The sequence below is a fragment of the Megalobrama amblycephala genome, linkage group LG3 (genome assembly GCF_018812025.1).
Source record: "Megalobrama amblycephala isolate DHTTF-2021 linkage group LG3, ASM1881202v1, whole genome shotgun sequence".
Classification (NCBI taxonomy): Eukaryota; Metazoa; Chordata; class Actinopteri; order Cypriniformes; family Xenocyprididae; genus Megalobrama; species Megalobrama amblycephala.
The window spans coordinates 3,287,877-3,306,934 of record NC_063046.1 but is presented as its reverse complement, the minus strand read 5'-3'; the positions used below and the strand labels follow the sequence as shown (position 1 = coordinate 3,306,934).

The window sequence follows — 19,058 nt, the reverse complement described above, 5'->3', positions numbered from 1 at the left end:
ATCACAACTGGTGTGACATCATCGGGTCACATGACCAGGAAGTTATATAGATTTGTGTAATTCAAAAATTCATAAAAAAATGACAAAATGACATTTCCAAAATCCAACTGGTGTATGATGTGCGACAGGTGTGTGTGAACATATCACAACTGGTGTGACATCATCGGGTCACATGACCAGGAAGTTATATAGATTTGTGTAATTCAAAAATTCATAAAAAAATGACAAAATGACATTTCCAAAATCCAACTGGTGTATGATGTGTGACAGGTGTGTGTGAACATATCACAACTGGTGTGACATCATCGGGTCACATGACCAGGAAGTTATATAGATTTGTGTAATTCAAAAATTCATAAAAAAATGACAAAATGACATTTCCCAAATCCAACTCATGTATGATGTGTGACAGGTGTATGTGAACATATCACAACTGGTGTGACATCATCGGGTCACATGACCAGGAAGTTATATAGATTTGTGTAATTCAAAAATTCATAAAAAAATGACAAAATGACATTTCCAAAATCCAACTGGTGTATGATGTGCGACAGGTGTGTGTGAACATATCACAACTGGTGTGACATCATCGGGTCACATGACCAGGAAGTTATATAGATTTGTGTAATTCAAAAATTCATAAAAAAATGACAAAATGACATTTCCCAAATCCAACTCATGTATGATGTGCGACAGGTGTGTGTGAACATATCACAACTGGTGTGACATCATCGGGTCACATGACCAGGAAGTTATATAGATTTGTGTATTTCAAAAATTCATAAAAAAATGACAAAATGACATTTCCCAAATCCAACTCATGTATGATGTGTGACAGGTGTGTGTGAACATATCACTACTGGTGTGACATCATCGGGTCACATGACCAGGAAGTTATATAGATTTGTGTATTTCAAAAATTCATAAAAAATTTACAAAATGACATTTCCAAAATCCAACTGGTGTATGATGTGTGACAGGTGTGTGTGAACATATCACAACTGGTGTGACATCATCGGGTCACATGACCAGGAAGTTATATAGATTTGTGTATTTCAAAAATTCATAAAAAAATTACAAAATGACATTTCCAAAATCCAACTGGTGTATGATGTGTGACAGGTGTGTGTGAACATATCACTACTGGTGTGACATCATCGGGTCACATGACCAGGAAGTTATATAGATTTGTGTAATTCAAAAATTCATAAAAAAATTGACAAAATGACATTTCCAAAATCCAACTGGTGTATGATGTGTGACAGGTGTGTGTGAACATATCACAACTGGTGTGACATCATCGGGTCACATGACCAGGAAGTTATATAGATTTGTGTATTTCAAAAATTCATAAAAAATTGACAAAATGACATTTCCAAAATCCAACTGGTGTATGATGTGTGACAGGTGTGTGTGAACATATCACAACTGGTGTGACATCATCGGGTCACATGACCAGGAAGTTATATAGATTTGTGTATTTCAAAAATTCATAAAAAATTTACAAAATGACATTTCCAAAATCCAACTGGTGTATGATGTGTGACAGGTGTGTGTGAACATATCACAACCGGTGTGACATCATCGGGTCACATGACCAGGAAGTTATATAGATTTGTGTATTTCAAAAATTCATAAAAAATTTACAAAATGACATTTCCAAAATCCAACTGGTGTATGATGTGTGACAGGTGTGTGTGAACATATCACAACTGGTGTGACATCATCGGGTCACATGACCAGGAAGTTATATAGATTTGTGTAATTTCAAAAATTCATAAAAAATTTGACAAAATGACATTTCCAAAATCCAACTGGTGTATGATGTGTGACAGGTGTGTGTGAACATATCACAACTGGTGTGACATCATCGGGTCACATGACCAGGAAGTTATATAGATTTGTGTATTTCAAAAATTCATAAAAAAATGACAAAATGACATTTCCAAAATCCAACTGGTGTATGATGTGTGACAGGTGTGTGTGAACATATCACAACTGGTGTGACATCATCGGGTCACATGACCAGGAAGTTATATAGATTTGTGTATTTCAAAAATTCAAAAAAATGACAAAATGACATTTCCAAAATCCAACTGGTGTATGATGTGCGACAGGTGTATGTGAACATATCACTACTGGTGTGACATCATCGGGTCACATGACCAGGAAGTTATATAGATTTGTGTAATTGCAAAAATTCATAAAAAATTGACAAAATGACATTTCCAAAATCCAACTGGTGTATGATGTGTGACAGGTGTGTGTGAACATATCACAACTGGTGTGACATCATCGGGTCACATGACCAGGAAGTTATATAGATTTGTGTAATTCAAAAATTCATAAAAAAATTACAAAATGACATTTCCCAAATCCAACTGGTGTATGATGTGTGACAAGTGTGTGTGAACATATCACTACTGGTGTGACATCATCGGGTCACATGACCAGGAAGTTATATAGATTTGTGTAATTCAAAAATTCATAAAAAATTGACAAAATGACATTTCCCAAATCCAACTGGTGTATGATGTGCGACAGGTGTATGTGAACATATCACTACTGGTGTGACATCATCGGGTCACATGACCAGGAAGTTATATAGATTTGTGTAATTCAAAAATTCATAAAAAAATGACAAAATGACATTTCCATAATCCAACAGGTGTTGCAAGTGTTAGTGAATATATTACACTTGCCTTGACAACACCTGTTTCTATCAGGTAAAATAAAATGGTAGAGTACAATGTAATAACAATGTACTAGTTCATAGCAAATAACCCATTCACCGCTTAAAATGATGTGTTGCGCTAAAATAAGGTTTCCCACTTAATTCCGATCTTTACATTTTATTAACATGCTTTACATGGTTTCACATTTTGGAATGTGTGCATGTACTTTTGAGACAGTCCCTTAATTTGCTTGGCGAATGTCTAACGAATGTCCAACATAAAACCAACTTTACCGCACCGTCTCAATTTGTATTATTAACAATGAATGATGCATAAAATTAATGTAAACATTCTCCCAAAGCATCACGAACATTCACAATGACACTATAGAAGTGAAATCAGTGCATTACACAAATGCAAAGCAATTAAATGCATTATAGAAAAAGGGGATAGAAAAATAGTATTGATAATATATTCAAATTTAGTCCATAACATTATAAACCAAATTACACAAATTCTATAATTTTATACAATGAGTTAACATACCTGGAAAAACATGGGACACTTGATCAGTGAAACATCAGTTGCGCTAACTTCTTCCGTTAAACGCTGTGCACAAACCATGAGTTAATTAGCTCCATGTGCGTCAGACAAGAGTTGCATAAAACTCGCATAAGTTGATCAATGCACAAAAATACATTTGTAAAACAAACTCAGAACACATTTTGTTTTATATTTCATGAACTTTGACCAAATAAATAACTTTAAACATACCAACTATGACTGGAAGAAGGGAGAGAGAAAAAATAAGTCCTGCCTCGTCAGCGTCCACTCGCGCTCTGAGGCTGACGCAACTCACGTACTCCCAATAGGAATAGTGCGCAACACAGACAAGCGTCCCATACGAACAAACGCTACAATGCATGGTTCCCACTCACAACAATACATGACCCGTGCAGGAATCCAACACTCAGTGAAATGAATTGTCTTAAAATAATTAGAAAAATAGTTTTGGGAAGTTCACTGCATAAAAATAAAATATGATCAAATAAAATAAAATAATATTTTCTCAACAGGCTACACGTACACACAGTTCAAAGTTTGCTTAAAGATGCTACAGAGGATGTTTTGTTTTATACATTTTTGCAATATTACTTGAAACTGTCTTTACTAACTGATAAAAGACTATTTATTAGGTGCACTGAAAGGAATAATATTAATATACATCATCTGTGCACGAGGTAGGGCCGTAAACGATTGGCCCTCTGGCTTGTCAATCACTGCCGTGACGTTCCTTGTGAGAGACGAGCGCGGCTGCGCGCTCCAGTAACTTTCCACACTCCACAGGCGCTGCATGCTATGTTTTTGTCAGGAGACAGGAGTAACAACTGCAGATTATGAGTTACCTGCGGTGAGTCCAACATAATGAATCCAAAAAACATGACACAGCGAATGCCGGTGGTAAACACTCGTGTTCGAATACTCGTGCTCCAATACTCGTGCAGGAGTTTTGGGAGGCGTTCCTTTGAAGTGAGCTGTGAAGGAGGAGGGCTGTTCTTACGCATGCGCTCATTTGAAAAACTCAGTAACGGTCTTTGGATTCTCAGTCGACGAAAAAATCCTCTCTATCACCTTTAAACGTCCACACATTCTCCCGTCAAGTTTGTTTTTTATAGATCACAACCTTTGCGTGGGAACTGGCGTACGCATGTTTCCAGCCCCGTTTCGTGCGTACGCACGCTTTATAAATGAGACCCCAGAACATTCATTTAGTGAATTTGAGAATGAATTTCACATCAAAGATCAAAACAATCATAATAACAACTAAAATATACAATTACCATTTCTACAAGAAATTACTATTACTCATTTACCTCTCAATCAAGTTTTTTTTTTCTTACATAGGCGCGTTTTTACACGTGACCAACGATGGCGTCAGTGAACTGCAATGAACAAGTAACAACCATGCGGTTCACTATGACCGCTTAAGATTGAAATCAAACAAACAAAATAATAAACATACAAATCTCATTTTTAACAAGAAATGATACGTTAGTTATTTACCTCTATGAATTGATTTTACTCATTCACAGGCGCGTGTCTCTTACACACTCGTGTGTGGCCTACAATGGCGTCGGTGAACTGAAATGAACAAGAACCACGCGGTTCACCATGACCACATTTGTAACCACTCAGATTGAAATCATAAACTGAAACTAAAACATACACATTTATTTTACAAGAAATGGTATTAGTCTTTTAACTCGAGTTTGTTTTTGCTCTCACACAGGCGCGTCATCACATGCGCGTGTGACCAGCAATGGCGTCCGTGAACTGCAATGAACAATAATCACGCGATTCACTATGACGTTTAAGGTCAAAATACAAATAAAAAATACGATAAGCACAGTTTACTGCAACTAAGCCACTCAGTTGCAGTGAACCGAAGTTTTTAAACATTTTTCCTCTTTACCATCGATTAAATTATGTTGACTCACCGAGTAAAATGCGTCTCAACAATGCTCAATCGACGTCCTGAGACACCAGATGCCTTGAAATAAATGAATTCAAACGTTTGTACAATATTCTGAGGGTTTTTTAATCTATATTTAATCAAGTTAGATCACGAAGATCAGATCACGTCTTTTCTCTAACAACTCGTCTCTTCTGTCATTGCGCATGCTCGATGACAAAGAGCTCTCATTGGTTAATCACTAACCTACTAAATAGGATAAAATCGCTATTTTTTTAAATGTTCTTAATAACTTTACCACTTCTTTCCAACTATTATTAAGAGAAATATGATGTTACTAACTGTGAATAAATTAAATAATTCCCTTCAATTTCTCTTCATCTAACCTGGGTTACAATTTGCTGAACAAGAACTCTGTACTCTGAAAAAAATGCATTTGTTGAAGCAAGCAAACACTTTGCATTTAGTGGACAAATTCAAATTGGCTAAAATAAATGAGACAGTTATTGAAACTCTTAAATCTCAATTTATAATTTTCCAGAATCCAGAAAAGTGAAGTAAAGCATGTACATTAATAAAACACAAATGTTTAAGATGCTGTTGAAGTCTGTGGCCGTTTCTTCTCATTGCACATTCATTAAGAAGCTGATTTTAGCTTTTTTTTTTTTTTTTTTTTTTTTTTTTTTCATTAATGTCCAACATCAGCATCATCTTGCATGTTAAAAATTGTTCTCTGTGTGCATGCTGCATTTCTTCTTGTAGAAATGGAAGGACAGAAAAACGGATTAGAAAGAATACAAATCTGAGCACTACATTTTACATTTAAAACTTATCTAGCAATGGAATAAAGCATTGTTGTTGTAAATGGTGGCTTTTTACTGCATCAGTTTAAACTCTGGAGGAAAAAAAAATTATGAAGATCGAAAGAATCATGATATTCATCAGAATGAATTCTACTGTGTGCAACTTACCATGTAAGATACTGAAGCAAAGTGTAAACTGAGGAAGTGCTGATGACTGTGGAAGGGGAGAGCAGGGTTTTTTTTTTTTTTTTTTTCATTCATTGATATTATGGAGTTGATATTTTTTGTCACAGTTATGTATAACAACTCACTAAAAACAGTTTACCTTTTTTGTGTGTGTGTGTGTGTGTTATAGTTTTCTCAATCGATTTGACACATTTCTCCAAACTCAGATCACTGTTCTCAAAACAGTTAACTCAGTGATCTGAACACTTTGTAATTGTCCTAAACAGATTGAAAGTTTTCATTCATTTCACACAAATTGCAAATCATGTAAATCGTTCGAAATAATACGCAGAAAATTCTCAGATGTTTTCAAAATATACAAATCACAAATATTTATGTACCATTTGTCCAAACACAAGTCAAGTCAAGTCAAGTCACCCTTATTTATATAGCGCTTTTTACAATGCAGATTGTGTCAAAGCAGCTTTACATTGATAATTGGTATATAATTTTTCCTTTTAAAGAATAGTGTCAATGCAGGCAGATCAAAAGCACTGTTGAATAAATGTCAAGGATACTGTTGAATATCAAATGTCAAGTCAAATTAAATTAAATTAGGGCTGCACGATTAATCGTATTTTATCACGATAACGATATCTGCTTCTCTCGATTGATTTTAAATAATTGTCACGATATTGGCCCGCTCTATGAAAATGAACATAATTTGGAAATATTGGAAGTAATATTAGGAATTTCGCTGTTTTATCTTTTGAAGTTCCTAAAGGTTTTACCAGTTTTCATAATGTTGATCAGCTAGAAATGATTGTTCTTTGCTTTACGAATTTGCCGGGCAATTTGAATCTGGTTTGTCTTATTGCAAACGAATTGTGTTGCTTTAAAATTTAATGTGAATACATATTACAAAGCGCTCACCAAAACCATGTTTTGTATTGATTTACCATCTAACGAAGTTATCATAATTGGTTAAATTTAAGTCTTTGTGCCACCTACAGGCCTTTTGGGTGAAGTGTAGGTTGGTAAAGAACTTGCAAAATAGCCATAGTTACATTACTCTTTTGATAGAATAAACATGAGTAATAATCGTGATTATAATCAAACAAAATGAAGAGTATTATTCTTGTTTTGTTAAAAAAAATTACAAAAGAAAACATTGTATTATGCTATTTGATGTTAGTGTTTTTTTAGGTCTGTGTTTTATGACTGACAAAATCTGTTTACTGGGTGAAAACCTTTTCTAGAGTTCTAGAAGAATGAGTTGATTTGAGATTTGAAGGAAATGTTTTGGTAGATTTAGTGAATTTTGAATGTGAAATGAACTGCTGTGCCAAGATTAAAGTTGGTGGTAACACTTTAGAATACTGATCCTTCATTAATGAATAACTACACAGGAACAAATGAATAATGCATTATTAAGACTTTAGTAACTACTATTAACTAACAAGAAACTCTGATTAATGCATTAGTAAGTAATAGTGCTCAGCTGAAGGTGGTAGTTCCCTATTAACTAATCAGTAAATACTGTTTTTTTCATTCCTCCCAGAGAACTAAGAACTACTATATACAGGTTCATAATTAACATGAATTATGCATAATGTATAATTAATTCTAAAGTAAAGATCATGGTAACACACTAGTAATGACTGAAGTATTACCAAATCCCTGATAACTCTCTAGTAACTACTGAAATCATTGTAAACTTTTGAGGTTTCTGTAAAGTATTGGATAGTAATAACTCAAGAGTTACTATATAACTCTTAAGAAACTACTAATTATTTGGATCAGTATTCTAAAGTGAAGATCATGGTAACCCACTAGTAATTACTCAAGTGTTACCAAATACATCAGAAGGAATTACTGTACAAAAACATCAAAATTTTACAATGACTTCAGTAGTTACTAGAGAGTTATCATGTTTCTCACTTTAGAAAACTGATCCAAATAATTAGTCATTCCTTCTGAAGGATTTGGTAATACTTCAGTCATTACTAGTGGGTTACCATGACCTTCACTTTAGAATTAATTATACATTATGTATCATTCATGTTAATTATGGACCTGTATATAGTAGTTCTTAGTAGTTCTCTGGGAGGAATGAAAAAACAGTAGTTACTGATTAGTTAATAGTGAACTACCTTCAACTGAGCACTATTACTTACTAATTCATTCATCAGAGTTTATTGTTAGTTAATAGTAGTTACTAGAGTGTTAATAATGCATTATTAATTTGTTCCTGTGTAGTTATTTATTAATGAAGGATCAGTATTCTAAAGTGTTACCAAGTCGGTTATGAGAACTGTCTGAAGAGATTTGAAATAATGACCTAAGTATTGAGAAATGTGTCCTAGTAACTGTAAAGCTGTTGAAATAATTGAAAAACGTTTGTCAGGCAATATTCTCAAATGTCTTTTTTTTTTTTTTGTAGACACTTTGAAATTTAATGTATCAACTAAAACTTGTTTAAACACGTTGTTTATGACACAGAAATATGCATTACATCAGCTCAATGACCCATAAAACAAAACCTGCTGGAAAAACATTAAAATAAACATGTATTTTCATTGTGTATTGTATTTGTATCCACAGCTAAAAATTTTCTAAAATCATTAGAGAATAAACTTGCAGTTTTGATGTTAGTATTTACTTTTAATAAATGCAATGCATTACTAGAAAAATATGCAGTGCTTTATTTTGCAGTGTTTGGCTAAGGTACGAGTGTGTTTAGATCACTGTGTTAACTGTTTTGAGAGCAGTTACATTACTTTGGAGAATTGTGTCAAATCGATTGAGAAAAACCATAATGCTACTTGAGAGCTCCCTCTACAGGACAGGTGTTGGCCTACAGGTGTCATATCTTGCTTTCCAGTTTACATTTATTTTGTAGTTTGTTTCTTTTTTTCTTTTTCTTTTAGCTTAGAACTAGAATCAACTAACAATGTATCCAATACAAACAGTATTCAAAGTATGGCAAAATGACAAAAAATGTCAGTGTAAGATGTAAGTTCTTTTTATTATTATTATTATTAGTCTTGTTATTGTTATCCAAAACTCCTATTTTTGCAATGAATACAAAAACAGCTTAATAATACAGAAGTGCACATACAGCCACATTTAGTAATGCCACAATGACAGGCAACTCCCCAAAAATATGTTCTAAGAAAGTTTTGCTAATGTTCATATTAAGACATAAAATGTTATTTCTGAATGTTCTCTAAATGTTCAAAAACATCAAGTTTTTTAATTGTTTTAAAAGCATTTTTTTCCATCATAATGCAAATGGGAATGTCACTTTTAAATGTTCACTGAACATTCTGAAATAAGCAGTAATATTTATAAAAACTGATCCAACTAAATGATTCAGCTAAAATGTTCCAACAATGTAAAATTATGCGTTTGTGCTAAATTTGAACATATGTTTTATTAATTTGTTTGTGCATAACTTTCAGAGAACCTTGTCACAACATTAGCTAAAGTTCTCAGTGTTCCCTCTTAGCCGAGTATAACTAAAATGACACAAGAAATGCCATTATGAGACAATCAGTTCTTGTTTCTGATACAGGGAGAATTAGAAACATTATTCTTCTGATACCACATCCTCTGAAAGACATTTCCTCCAGAAATCATTTGCCATGACAGTTTTGCATCTTCTGTTAGACCCTTCTCCCTTAGCATTTTCTCTATCTGAAGAACACAGACTTTTATTATACAAGGTAATCTTGGCAAGTCATCAGCATATATTAAATGTGCAGTATATTGAACTAACCTTTGCTAAAATCTCGTTCTTTACTGCCGGATCATTCACATTTCGATTTGATTTCACCTCCAATCTCATGATCTGTATTCTATTCTCTGTGAGAGACACACACAAACATGATTAAGTGCTTGGGTTAATAATGAATAAGTGCAAAAAAGTGGTATGCTTAGAAGAAAAGGTTCTATAAAGTACCTTTAAGGGGTTCCATCATGGGATAATTTTATGGATTTATAAAATGTTTTAATTCATTCTAATTTTAAATAAATTTTATGAAACAGCTAATAAATATTATTACTAGAAAATTTGAAATGACCTGTTAAACATGAAAATATTTTGCAATCGTACCTCCTTATATAGAACCTTTATGGCATAAAAAGCCCCAGAACTATATATATTCTACACAGTTTTAAAGAGTGTTGAGACAAACAAAAAATCATTTCTTACTTCAAAATGTGTCTTTAGGAAAATACAGAGCATTATGTTAAATATCCTATAAATATTTAATAAGTGACACCAAAAGAACATTCTTCACACTGGCTTACTGAAGAAAAAACCATCAGGTTAAACTGTCCATAACTTAACCTGTCCAATTCATTAATCTACTGACAAAGACTCAATATTTTTGCTGTTCTGGTTAGCAGTTAAGTTAAATTTCAAACAACTCACCATAGCAGATAAATGCATATTTTTCCAGACAAGCATAGTCATTCCAGAATCCAGCAGGAGTTGTGTACACACAAAACTGGTTGCCACCAGCATTGTTTGGTTGTCCAGGGATCCACAGTTGGAACGAGGATTTGCTCTGATCAGACCAAATCCAGGGAGATGTCCCTGTCTTCCGATAGAGTCCAATCCACATGCCTTCTTTGAAATCACTGGGAACAGTTTTTAACAGCGCATTAAGGTCCGTCTGGTCATCGATAGAGGCGAGATCATTGTGATTCTGTCTGCAGTACGTCTGTGCATCTGTCCAGCTCATTTTCTCAGAAATAAAGTAAAATGCATGAGAGTTCACACCAGAGCTCAGAGCTGTGGAGAGACATTAACCCATCACATGACACATGGCATGCCATTTACAATGTTTAAATGTCAAAATCAAAACAATATTAAATAATACTGAAGCAAATATAAAATAAAACATGAGAGAGCCTAAACTTAAAAGTGAATACTTTTCTTTACAGCAACCATACAAACACATCTAAAGGCACATTTATGCAGCTAAGTTAGGGCGGCTTCTGAGCCAGCTTAAATTCTGTGTAAAGACATAATTAATTAATTAATCAATTATGCATGCTCTAAAGCATTATACAGTCTGTGAAAAGACACTTGAATGCCATTTCAGAAGCACTTTTGTGCCACCTTTGCAGTGTAAATTTGGCATAAGACACCCTAACACTCTAACCTAATACTGTTAATAAAAATATTATATGCTAGAGATGCACCAATACAAAATTTCTCCACCAATAGCCGATTATTCATGATTTTGAAAACCCTCCCTACTAATGGAGTAAATGATACAGGAACCCTCTCATTTGGTACATTACTATAATACTAGAAGTTCAAATTAACAACAGAGCCCAGACCATTATATTAAACTGCTAATTACACTTAAATAAAAACAAAAATTTTAGTATACAACTAAGTTGCAAATATGTGGTTTTCATAAACACTTGTCTTCATGACAAATGTATTAAAATACAATTAACCATAAATAACTCCTCTCTAGTGTTTTTTGGCTAAACAACAAACTGTTAACATTGGATAACTTTTCTGAGGTAAATGCGATGTTAAGTGACATTGTTTACAAGCTGTTTTATTGACATCTATCCTCTGTTGAAACACTGATTGAGCGATTACACGAGACATGATTCATTTCAGTAAGTTGTACTGTATCTTTCAAAATATCTTTTGATGTTCATGCATGTTTTTTTTTTTCCTGCTATAACTTGTGGTAAACTGGAAGAAAAGACTCACGCTACAGCTATCTGTCACGTCACATTTAAGATTTGTGATAAAATGGACAGAATTCAAACGGTGAGACTGTTTCTTATCAGAAGTACCAATACATAAAGCTCTTTGCGATTATTGGATGGGTGGCACGATACAAATAATGTTTGTTGTAGGGGGAAACTGCGGACCTGGCAACCCTGGCTTGAACTAAGGGTGATTCATAAGGTCAAATAGAGCTTGCTTTAACGTCACAATTTTTAACTGTTAATGCGTTATTTTCGCTTAAACTTCAACAGCCATAAATTCAACACAAGGGAGATGTGTTGTGTCCCACTTCGCATACTTTTACCATCAGAGAACCGTGAACATGCATATGTGTTGATAGATAAATGAAATATTAACGTAAAGGGTAAATATTTTAGCTCTCAGCTGACAAAAAAACATTCCCAAGTAAGATGCAATTGCAGTATCATTTACAAAACCAATAAAACTCACCTGATAACAGCACAAAGATCAAATCAATCCTCATGACGACACAACAACAAATGATCACACAGATGCACAAGTTGTTTTTGGGGACAAGAATCTCTCCATTGTGTGGGAATCTGAGTGGGATCTGTCAACTTTGTAAAGCTTCTCTGTGCTCCTCTGTTTAGTTCCTTGTTATACAACACATTTGTTGAGATGCACACTTTACATTGAAAATAATATTCAAAGTGAGTCAGTGGAGATTTCCATTTCCATGACACCCATGTCACGGTTCACAGATACATTGTTTCCTTATTGTCACGTGCTCTGTGTTGTGACAGCTGTGGGTGTGTTTGTGCTTGTGTGTGTGCGAGTGTGTTTGTGGGCGTGTCCAGGCCACGCGGCTCATCAGCGGATCCAGCCGCATCTCATCACCTGCTGCTCATTTTCTCACCCTATATATACTCACCTCATTCTCATCTCCATTGTCAGATTGTTGTTTGGTGTCCTGTGTCGTGAGTGTTTCGTCTGTTCCTGACCGGAGTTCCTGTTTATCTCGTCTTCAGTTCCAGTTGGTTGTCTACGTTGCTTGTTCTATGTCTGGACCTTGGATTTAATCTTCACGTCACTTCTCGTCACCATCATTCACCAACAACGGATCATCTCAGTCCCTGCGTCACTGGAAGCCTGCACCATTCATTGACTGTTTGTGTCTCTCTCTGTTTTCTCTCTGAATAAACCTCGTAACTTGCATTTGCTTCCTGTGATTCATCATGACAACCCAAGTCACACTTATGCCTGTCTAATGTCAACACATAAGCTTGCACTTTCACTAACAAGCAATAACCCTTCAGCCACAAAATGCATAAAAGTATGGTAAAAACAACCCCAGCTATCAACAACATATTCTAAGAATGTTTTGTTAATGTTCCCATTAAAGAGTTAGTTTGATAACTCGCTTGATAACATTAAGGAAGAACCACTGTGGTCACGTTGAGTATTAACAATGTCTACTCTATACTACTTCTCTAGACCTAATTTCATTGCTTTCTATGGGAGATTAAATAAAAACTCTCAGATTTCATTAAAAATATCTTAATTTATGTTCCAAAGACGAATGAAGGTCTTGCGGGTTTGGAGCGACATGGGGGTGAGTGATTAATGACAGAATTTTCATTTTTGTGTTAACTAACCCTTTAAGTTAGTTCCCATTAACCATCTTAGTTTTTAATTGTTTTAAAAACATTTTCTTGGCTATGCGTACGTTAAGGAAACATTCCATTTTATTGTTTGCAAAGACTATGGGAAAGTTACTTTTGAATGTTCTCTGAAACAAGTATTAATATTTAAAAAATGTTAGAGAACATCCAACTAAAACATTTCAGAAAAAAAATTGTATGTACAATTAAAATATTTGTGCTAATGTATTGAGAACATCATGAAAAACCAGATAGCGTTGAACAAATGTTCTATTAAAGACCCCCTGTAGTCAAAATCAAGTTTTTAATGTTGTTTATATGTCTTTGTGGTGTTTTGATATGCTTTAAGACAAATCATGTACAAATTCATTAGCCAGCATCATTGCTGAGTATTTTCTCCTTAAAACTGCAGTGAACCAAAGACAGTCTCAAAAACGCTGTTTGAAATCACCCTTGTAAGCAAACGCTCAACCAAACCCGAACATGTAACTGAATCTGTAATACACGAGAATGAACCTCAATGGTTCTTGCTGAAGCTCAAACGTGCTCAACCTCTAAACGTCACGAAGGAAACAAGCTATCAACTGGTGTTTCCTCAAAGATCCACCACTTAACGGTATGTGGAAGGCACCTATGGCTGCCACATAGACCTTAAGGGGGCGTTCACACTTGTAGTTTGGTTTGTTTGGTTCATTTGGTCCGGACCAAAGAAGAAAAAAAAAAAAACATTTAGTTCTGGTCCGATTAATGTTCAGATAGATACCGAACCTTAAGGCATAGGGATATATTCACAATGTGATTGGTCGGATTTTATGACGTATTGCCTATTTTGAGATGGAACTTACCGAACATCAAAACAATGCTGTGTGCTGAGGTAAATGCGCTCGTTGTGTGTTTGTAGCCTGCATGGTATTTTGGCCAGCTGAGAACTCGTGAAGAGCTTATAAAATGTGTAAAGTAGTCAAAACAGCGGTGGGAATCTATCCGTCACACACAAACGATCGGCTGCGTGGAGACAAGCGTCTGATGCATGTGATGGGCAAACTTGCGACTATGACAAGAAAAACCGACATGCGTGAGGATTCTGTCCTTTTTAGGGTCTCGTCTTCCTGTTTTTGGTTCATTTACATGTCTTTGGTCCGTGTTGCGTTCATATATCATTCAAACCGCACCAGAGTTTGTTTGGAAGCGGACCGAGACCCATCTTTTCAGCTGTCTCGGTCCACTTGTTTGGTGCGCACCAGGGTTCAGATGGCAGCGTTCACATATGTTCAAAATGAACCGCACTAACCGAGCAATCGCACCAGGGTTCGTTTTAATTGAACCAAACATGACAAGTGTGAACGCACCCTAAATGTGAATGGGGTAAAACTGGCAGAGAAACGGCCTTGAAGGAACTCCAGCACTGAAGCCAGTGAGCAAGTGAATACTCTACACTTTAGGGCTTAAAGTTTCCTTTTGAAGGGAGCTCTAGAATTGAGAATGGTCTCAAAGACCTCAGCCGAGAGACCTTCATTCATAAACTGATCCCCCTCAGGGGCCAGACCCAAAGTTTCCATCTCTCTGGCCGAGGGTCATATATCATGCCCCCAGCCTGAGTTAGAAGGACCCTCCTGATTGGAATTTCCCATGGAAGACTAAGAAGTCTAAAAGAGCTATGACATCCAAGAACCAGACTCGGGCTGGCCATAATGAGGCTACCAGGAGCAAACACACTCCGTTCTGGTGGAGTCTCTGCAGAACTCCTGGGAGCAGAGCGATTGGGGGAAAAGCGTACAGATGAAGCCTCGGCCATGTCTGCATCATGGCATCCCAGTGGAGCAGGATGATGTTTAAGCTGCTTCATAATCAGACATAGTTCTACTTTCTGAAGTTGTGCTCTGATTTGTCTGACTCAAGGATGTGCTGATCGCCTTTCTGATATTATTGATTTTCTCAGAGAGGAAGGAAGCAACTCACTGCATTTGCTGTCTGAGAGCATTTCACTGGGAATCTGACTTGGGGGGTTTGTTAGCCTCTCTACAGTAGCAAAAAGAGTGTGTGTGTTGTTTTAATTTGCTGTTTATAATATTTGAGAAGAAGGTCTTTCTAGCTTTGCCTAGATCCACACTGAAAGCATGAAGGATATCTTTATAGATGTTATAGCGGATTTCAAGTTTTGTCTTCCGCCACTTGCGCTCAGCTTGTGCTTGGTGTTGACAAGGTGCTTTTTGTTTGCCACTCTTCTTCCTGGCTTTCACATGAGTAATATCATCAATTACATTTAACTTTTGAGTTAAAGGAATTGAGAAAATCAACAGTGTCCGCAGATATGCTTCGGGTAAAAGATATAGCCTTCATAAATTGCGCACTAGTGTTGTCATTTAAGCATCACTTTTTGACAGACACAGATCTAGCTTCAATAGTAGGAGAGATCAATACAGTATATCAAAGCAAATATAGAAATTATCAGACAGTTCTGTGTCCTTAATAATAATGGATGAAAAGCTTAGACCTTTACTGATGAGTAAATCTAGAGTGTGTCCACGATTGTGTGAGGATCCATGTATGTTCTGAGTCAGATAAAAAGTATTTAAAACAAGTTTATTGTTGCATTATTTATGTGAATATTAAAATCCAGAGCAACAGCAAAACAGTCAAGCTCTGAGGAAATTGTTGATAACAGTTCTGTAAAGTCCTCCACAAAGGTTGGGGAATATTTCAGAGGCCTGCAATGCGTGGAGCACCTTTTATCACAATACCTAGATAGTCGAAAAGCAGATTGCCATTATTGTCATATATCAAAAGAAACATTGTTATCGCTTTCAAGGTAGTAATATACAAATTATTTATGTTAAATTTAACAGGATCTCAACAGGGTGTGGGATTGTTTTGTCGCAAAGCAGTAACTTCTGCACATCTTAAAGACTGAAGTTAAAAACACTGATGATCTCTTCATCACGGCACCTGTTAGTGGGTGGATATATTAGGCAGCAAGTGAACATTTTGTCCTCAAAGTTGATGTGTTAGAAGCAGGAAAAATGGGCAAGCATAAGGATTTGAACGAGTTTGACAAGGGCCAAATTGTGATGGCTAGACGACTGGGTCAAACTGCAGCTCTTATGGGGTGTTCCTGGTCTGCAGTGGTCAGTATCTACAAAAGTGCTCCAAGGAAGGAACAGTGGTGAACTGGCGACAGGGTCATGGGCGGCCAAGGCTCATTGATGCACGTGGGGAGTGAAGGCTGGCCCGTGTGGTCCGAACCAACAGACGAGCTACTGTAGCTCAAACTGCTCCAGAAGTTAATGCTGGTTCTGATAGAAAGGTGTCAGAATACACAGTGCATCAGTTTGTTGCGTATGGAGCTGCATAGCTGCAGACCAGTCAGGGTGCCCATGCTGACCCCTGTCCACCGCCGAAAGAGCCAACAGTGGACACGTGAGCATCAGAACTGGACCACGGAGCAATGGAAGAAGGTGGCCTGGTCTGATGAATCACGTTTTCTTCTACATCACGTGGATGGCCGGGTGCGTGTGCGTCTCTTACCTGGGGAACACATGACACCAGGATGCACTATGGGAAGAAGGCAAGCTGGCGGAGGCAGTGTGATGCTTTGGGCAATGTTCTGCTGGGAAACCTTGGGTCCTGCCATCCATGTGGATGTTACTTTGACACGTACCACCTACCTAAGCATTGCTGAGACCATGTACACCAGTGGTCTCAAACTGCCGGCCCGCGGGCCATTTAAGGCCCGCTCTCCCCCTCCACCCGGCCCGCAACTGATCTCAAAAGTAAAACATAATCCGGCCCGCTAAATTATTATTATTTTTATTATTATTCTCTAGTTGTCTCATACCATATTCCACATGCAAAGAAAAAGTAGCCGTTAAGGGGCCATTCACAAATATCGTGTCTCCTTCTCTCCAAAGCGCTTGCGTTTCTGCGGCGTCTGTCGTTGCTATGGAACCATGAACCGCGCTCTCCGCGATAACAAAGTATCAGCAAAAGAAAAATTGATTTCTAGTGCTTGCATTAGCTCTACTACTATATATATTTATGGAGATGAGAAATAAAAACCCGCCCTGTACAGCTATGATCAGCTGTTCGGCTGAGCTTTCGGTGTTGTTAAGGAAAGGCCGCAGCTCATCGGTTGGTCCTTGTCACATAAAAAGTTGAGATGTCTTCATCTCGCCGCGGCATAGGCGCTCCTGGAAAAACGAGCGCCCCGCACCACATGCATGTCACGACCGCGTCGCTTCTATTATGAGCGCGTTCGCCTAAATTACAGTAAAAGCACTCGCGCAAGTCGCGAGCATCGATTTAAACCACCGAAACGCGTCTTATGCGCGTCAAACGGCATCTTGGACAAATGTCGCTCAGCTGTGTGAGCAGATCGAAGCATTGCCAGGTGTCTGGAAATAAATATAATAGTGTACAAATGTATTCAGGGATTGCATTTGTTCAGTGTTGTTCAGTGCAAGATTTTGATGCTATTTAAGCTAAAATAAAGTAAGGGAAAATATTTTTGACTAACTGTTAAAACTGTATGATAGAGACACTGCCGTTTAAGTATGGCAAAAATATTTTAGGCAAGGCAATTTTATTTGTATAGCACATTTCATACATACAAAGTGCTTTACATAAAGAGGAATCTTATACATAATAATAAAAATGGAACACATAAGAAATAGAAATAACAGTAAAAACAGGGAATTCCGCTATCTGGATGGAAGAGTTAGGAAGTTTCAGGGAGTTTTTTGTTGTCCGTCAGAGTGGATCTAAATTTTAGAAATTAAATTTGAAGTAAATGACAAATAATGCAAAGGAAAGTACATTTTCTGAAATGTTGCACTTTCTTGTGCTTAAATATTAAAATGGCCCTCCTATGAGGTGTCAATCATAGCAGCGGCCCCCCAGCCAATTTGAGTTAGAGACCCCTGATGTACACCCTTTCATGGAAACGGTATTCCCTGGTGGCTGTGGCCTCTTTCAGCAGGATAATGCCACAAAGCAAAAATGGTTCAGGAATGGTTTGAGAAGCACAACAATGAGTTTAAGGTGTTGACTTGGCCTCCAAATTCCCCAGATCTCAATCCAATGGAGCATCTGTGGGATGTGCTGAACAAACAAGTCCGATCCATGGAGGCTCCACCTCACAACTTACAGGACTTAAAGGATCTGCTGCTAACATCTTGGTGTCAGATACCACAGCACACCTTTAGGGGTCTAGTGGAGTCCATGCCTCGACGGGTCAGGGCTGTTTGGGTAGCAAAAGGGGGACCAACACAATATTAGGAAGGTGGCCTAATTTGCATATTCATGGATCTGTGTATACTAAATGAAGCAAGTTACATTCAAGCTATTTAAAGGCATTCAGAAATTATTTTCACAGGGAAAAACGTTTAAATATGTCATTGTGGTGCTCAAATATGAGATTTAAGGGATAAAATTATTGACTACAGGGAGACTTTAAGAGGTTTATTTGGCCTCAAGCTAAATGATTTGAGTATCCCTTCCTGACAGGAATTACAAGCACTGATTTGCATTCTGCCCTGTACTTCAATTTTGAATTAC

General features: G+C 36.7%; 1 protein-coding gene across 1 annotated transcript; it reads right to left on the bottom strand.

Moving 5' to 3' along the window:
* Nucleotides 1-9,485: 9,485 nt before the first annotated feature.
* Nucleotides 9,486-10,930, bottom strand: LOC125264311 (C-type lectin mannose-binding isoform-like). The gene is made up of 3 exons (XM_048183552.1): nucleotides 10,555-10,930; nucleotides 9,898-9,983; nucleotides 9,486-9,815 (listed from the first exon to the last, which is right to left on the bottom strand). Exons 1-3 carry the CDS (start codon nucleotides 10,865-10,867, stop codon nucleotides 9,672-9,674), a joined length of 543 nt encoding a protein of 180 aa, XP_048039509.1. The 5' UTR covers nucleotides 10,868-10,930; the 3' UTR covers nucleotides 9,486-9,671.
* Nucleotides 10,931-19,058: the final 8,128 nt, after the last annotated feature.

Excerpts from the sequence above, each read along its gene's own strand:
- LOC125264311 (XM_048183552.1), bottom strand. The coding sequence starts at position 10,867 with ATGAGCTGGACAGATGCACAGACGTACTGCAGACAGAATCACAATGAT. Across the intron at positions 9,984-10,554 it reads ATATGCATTTATCTGCTATG|AGAATAGAATACAGATCATG; the intron begins GTGAGTTGTTTG and ends TGTCTCTCACAG. Across the intron at positions 9,816-9,897 it reads AGAACGAGATTTTAGCAAAG|ATAGAGAAAATGCTAAGGGA; the intron begins GTTAGTTCAATA and ends TGTGTTCTTCAG.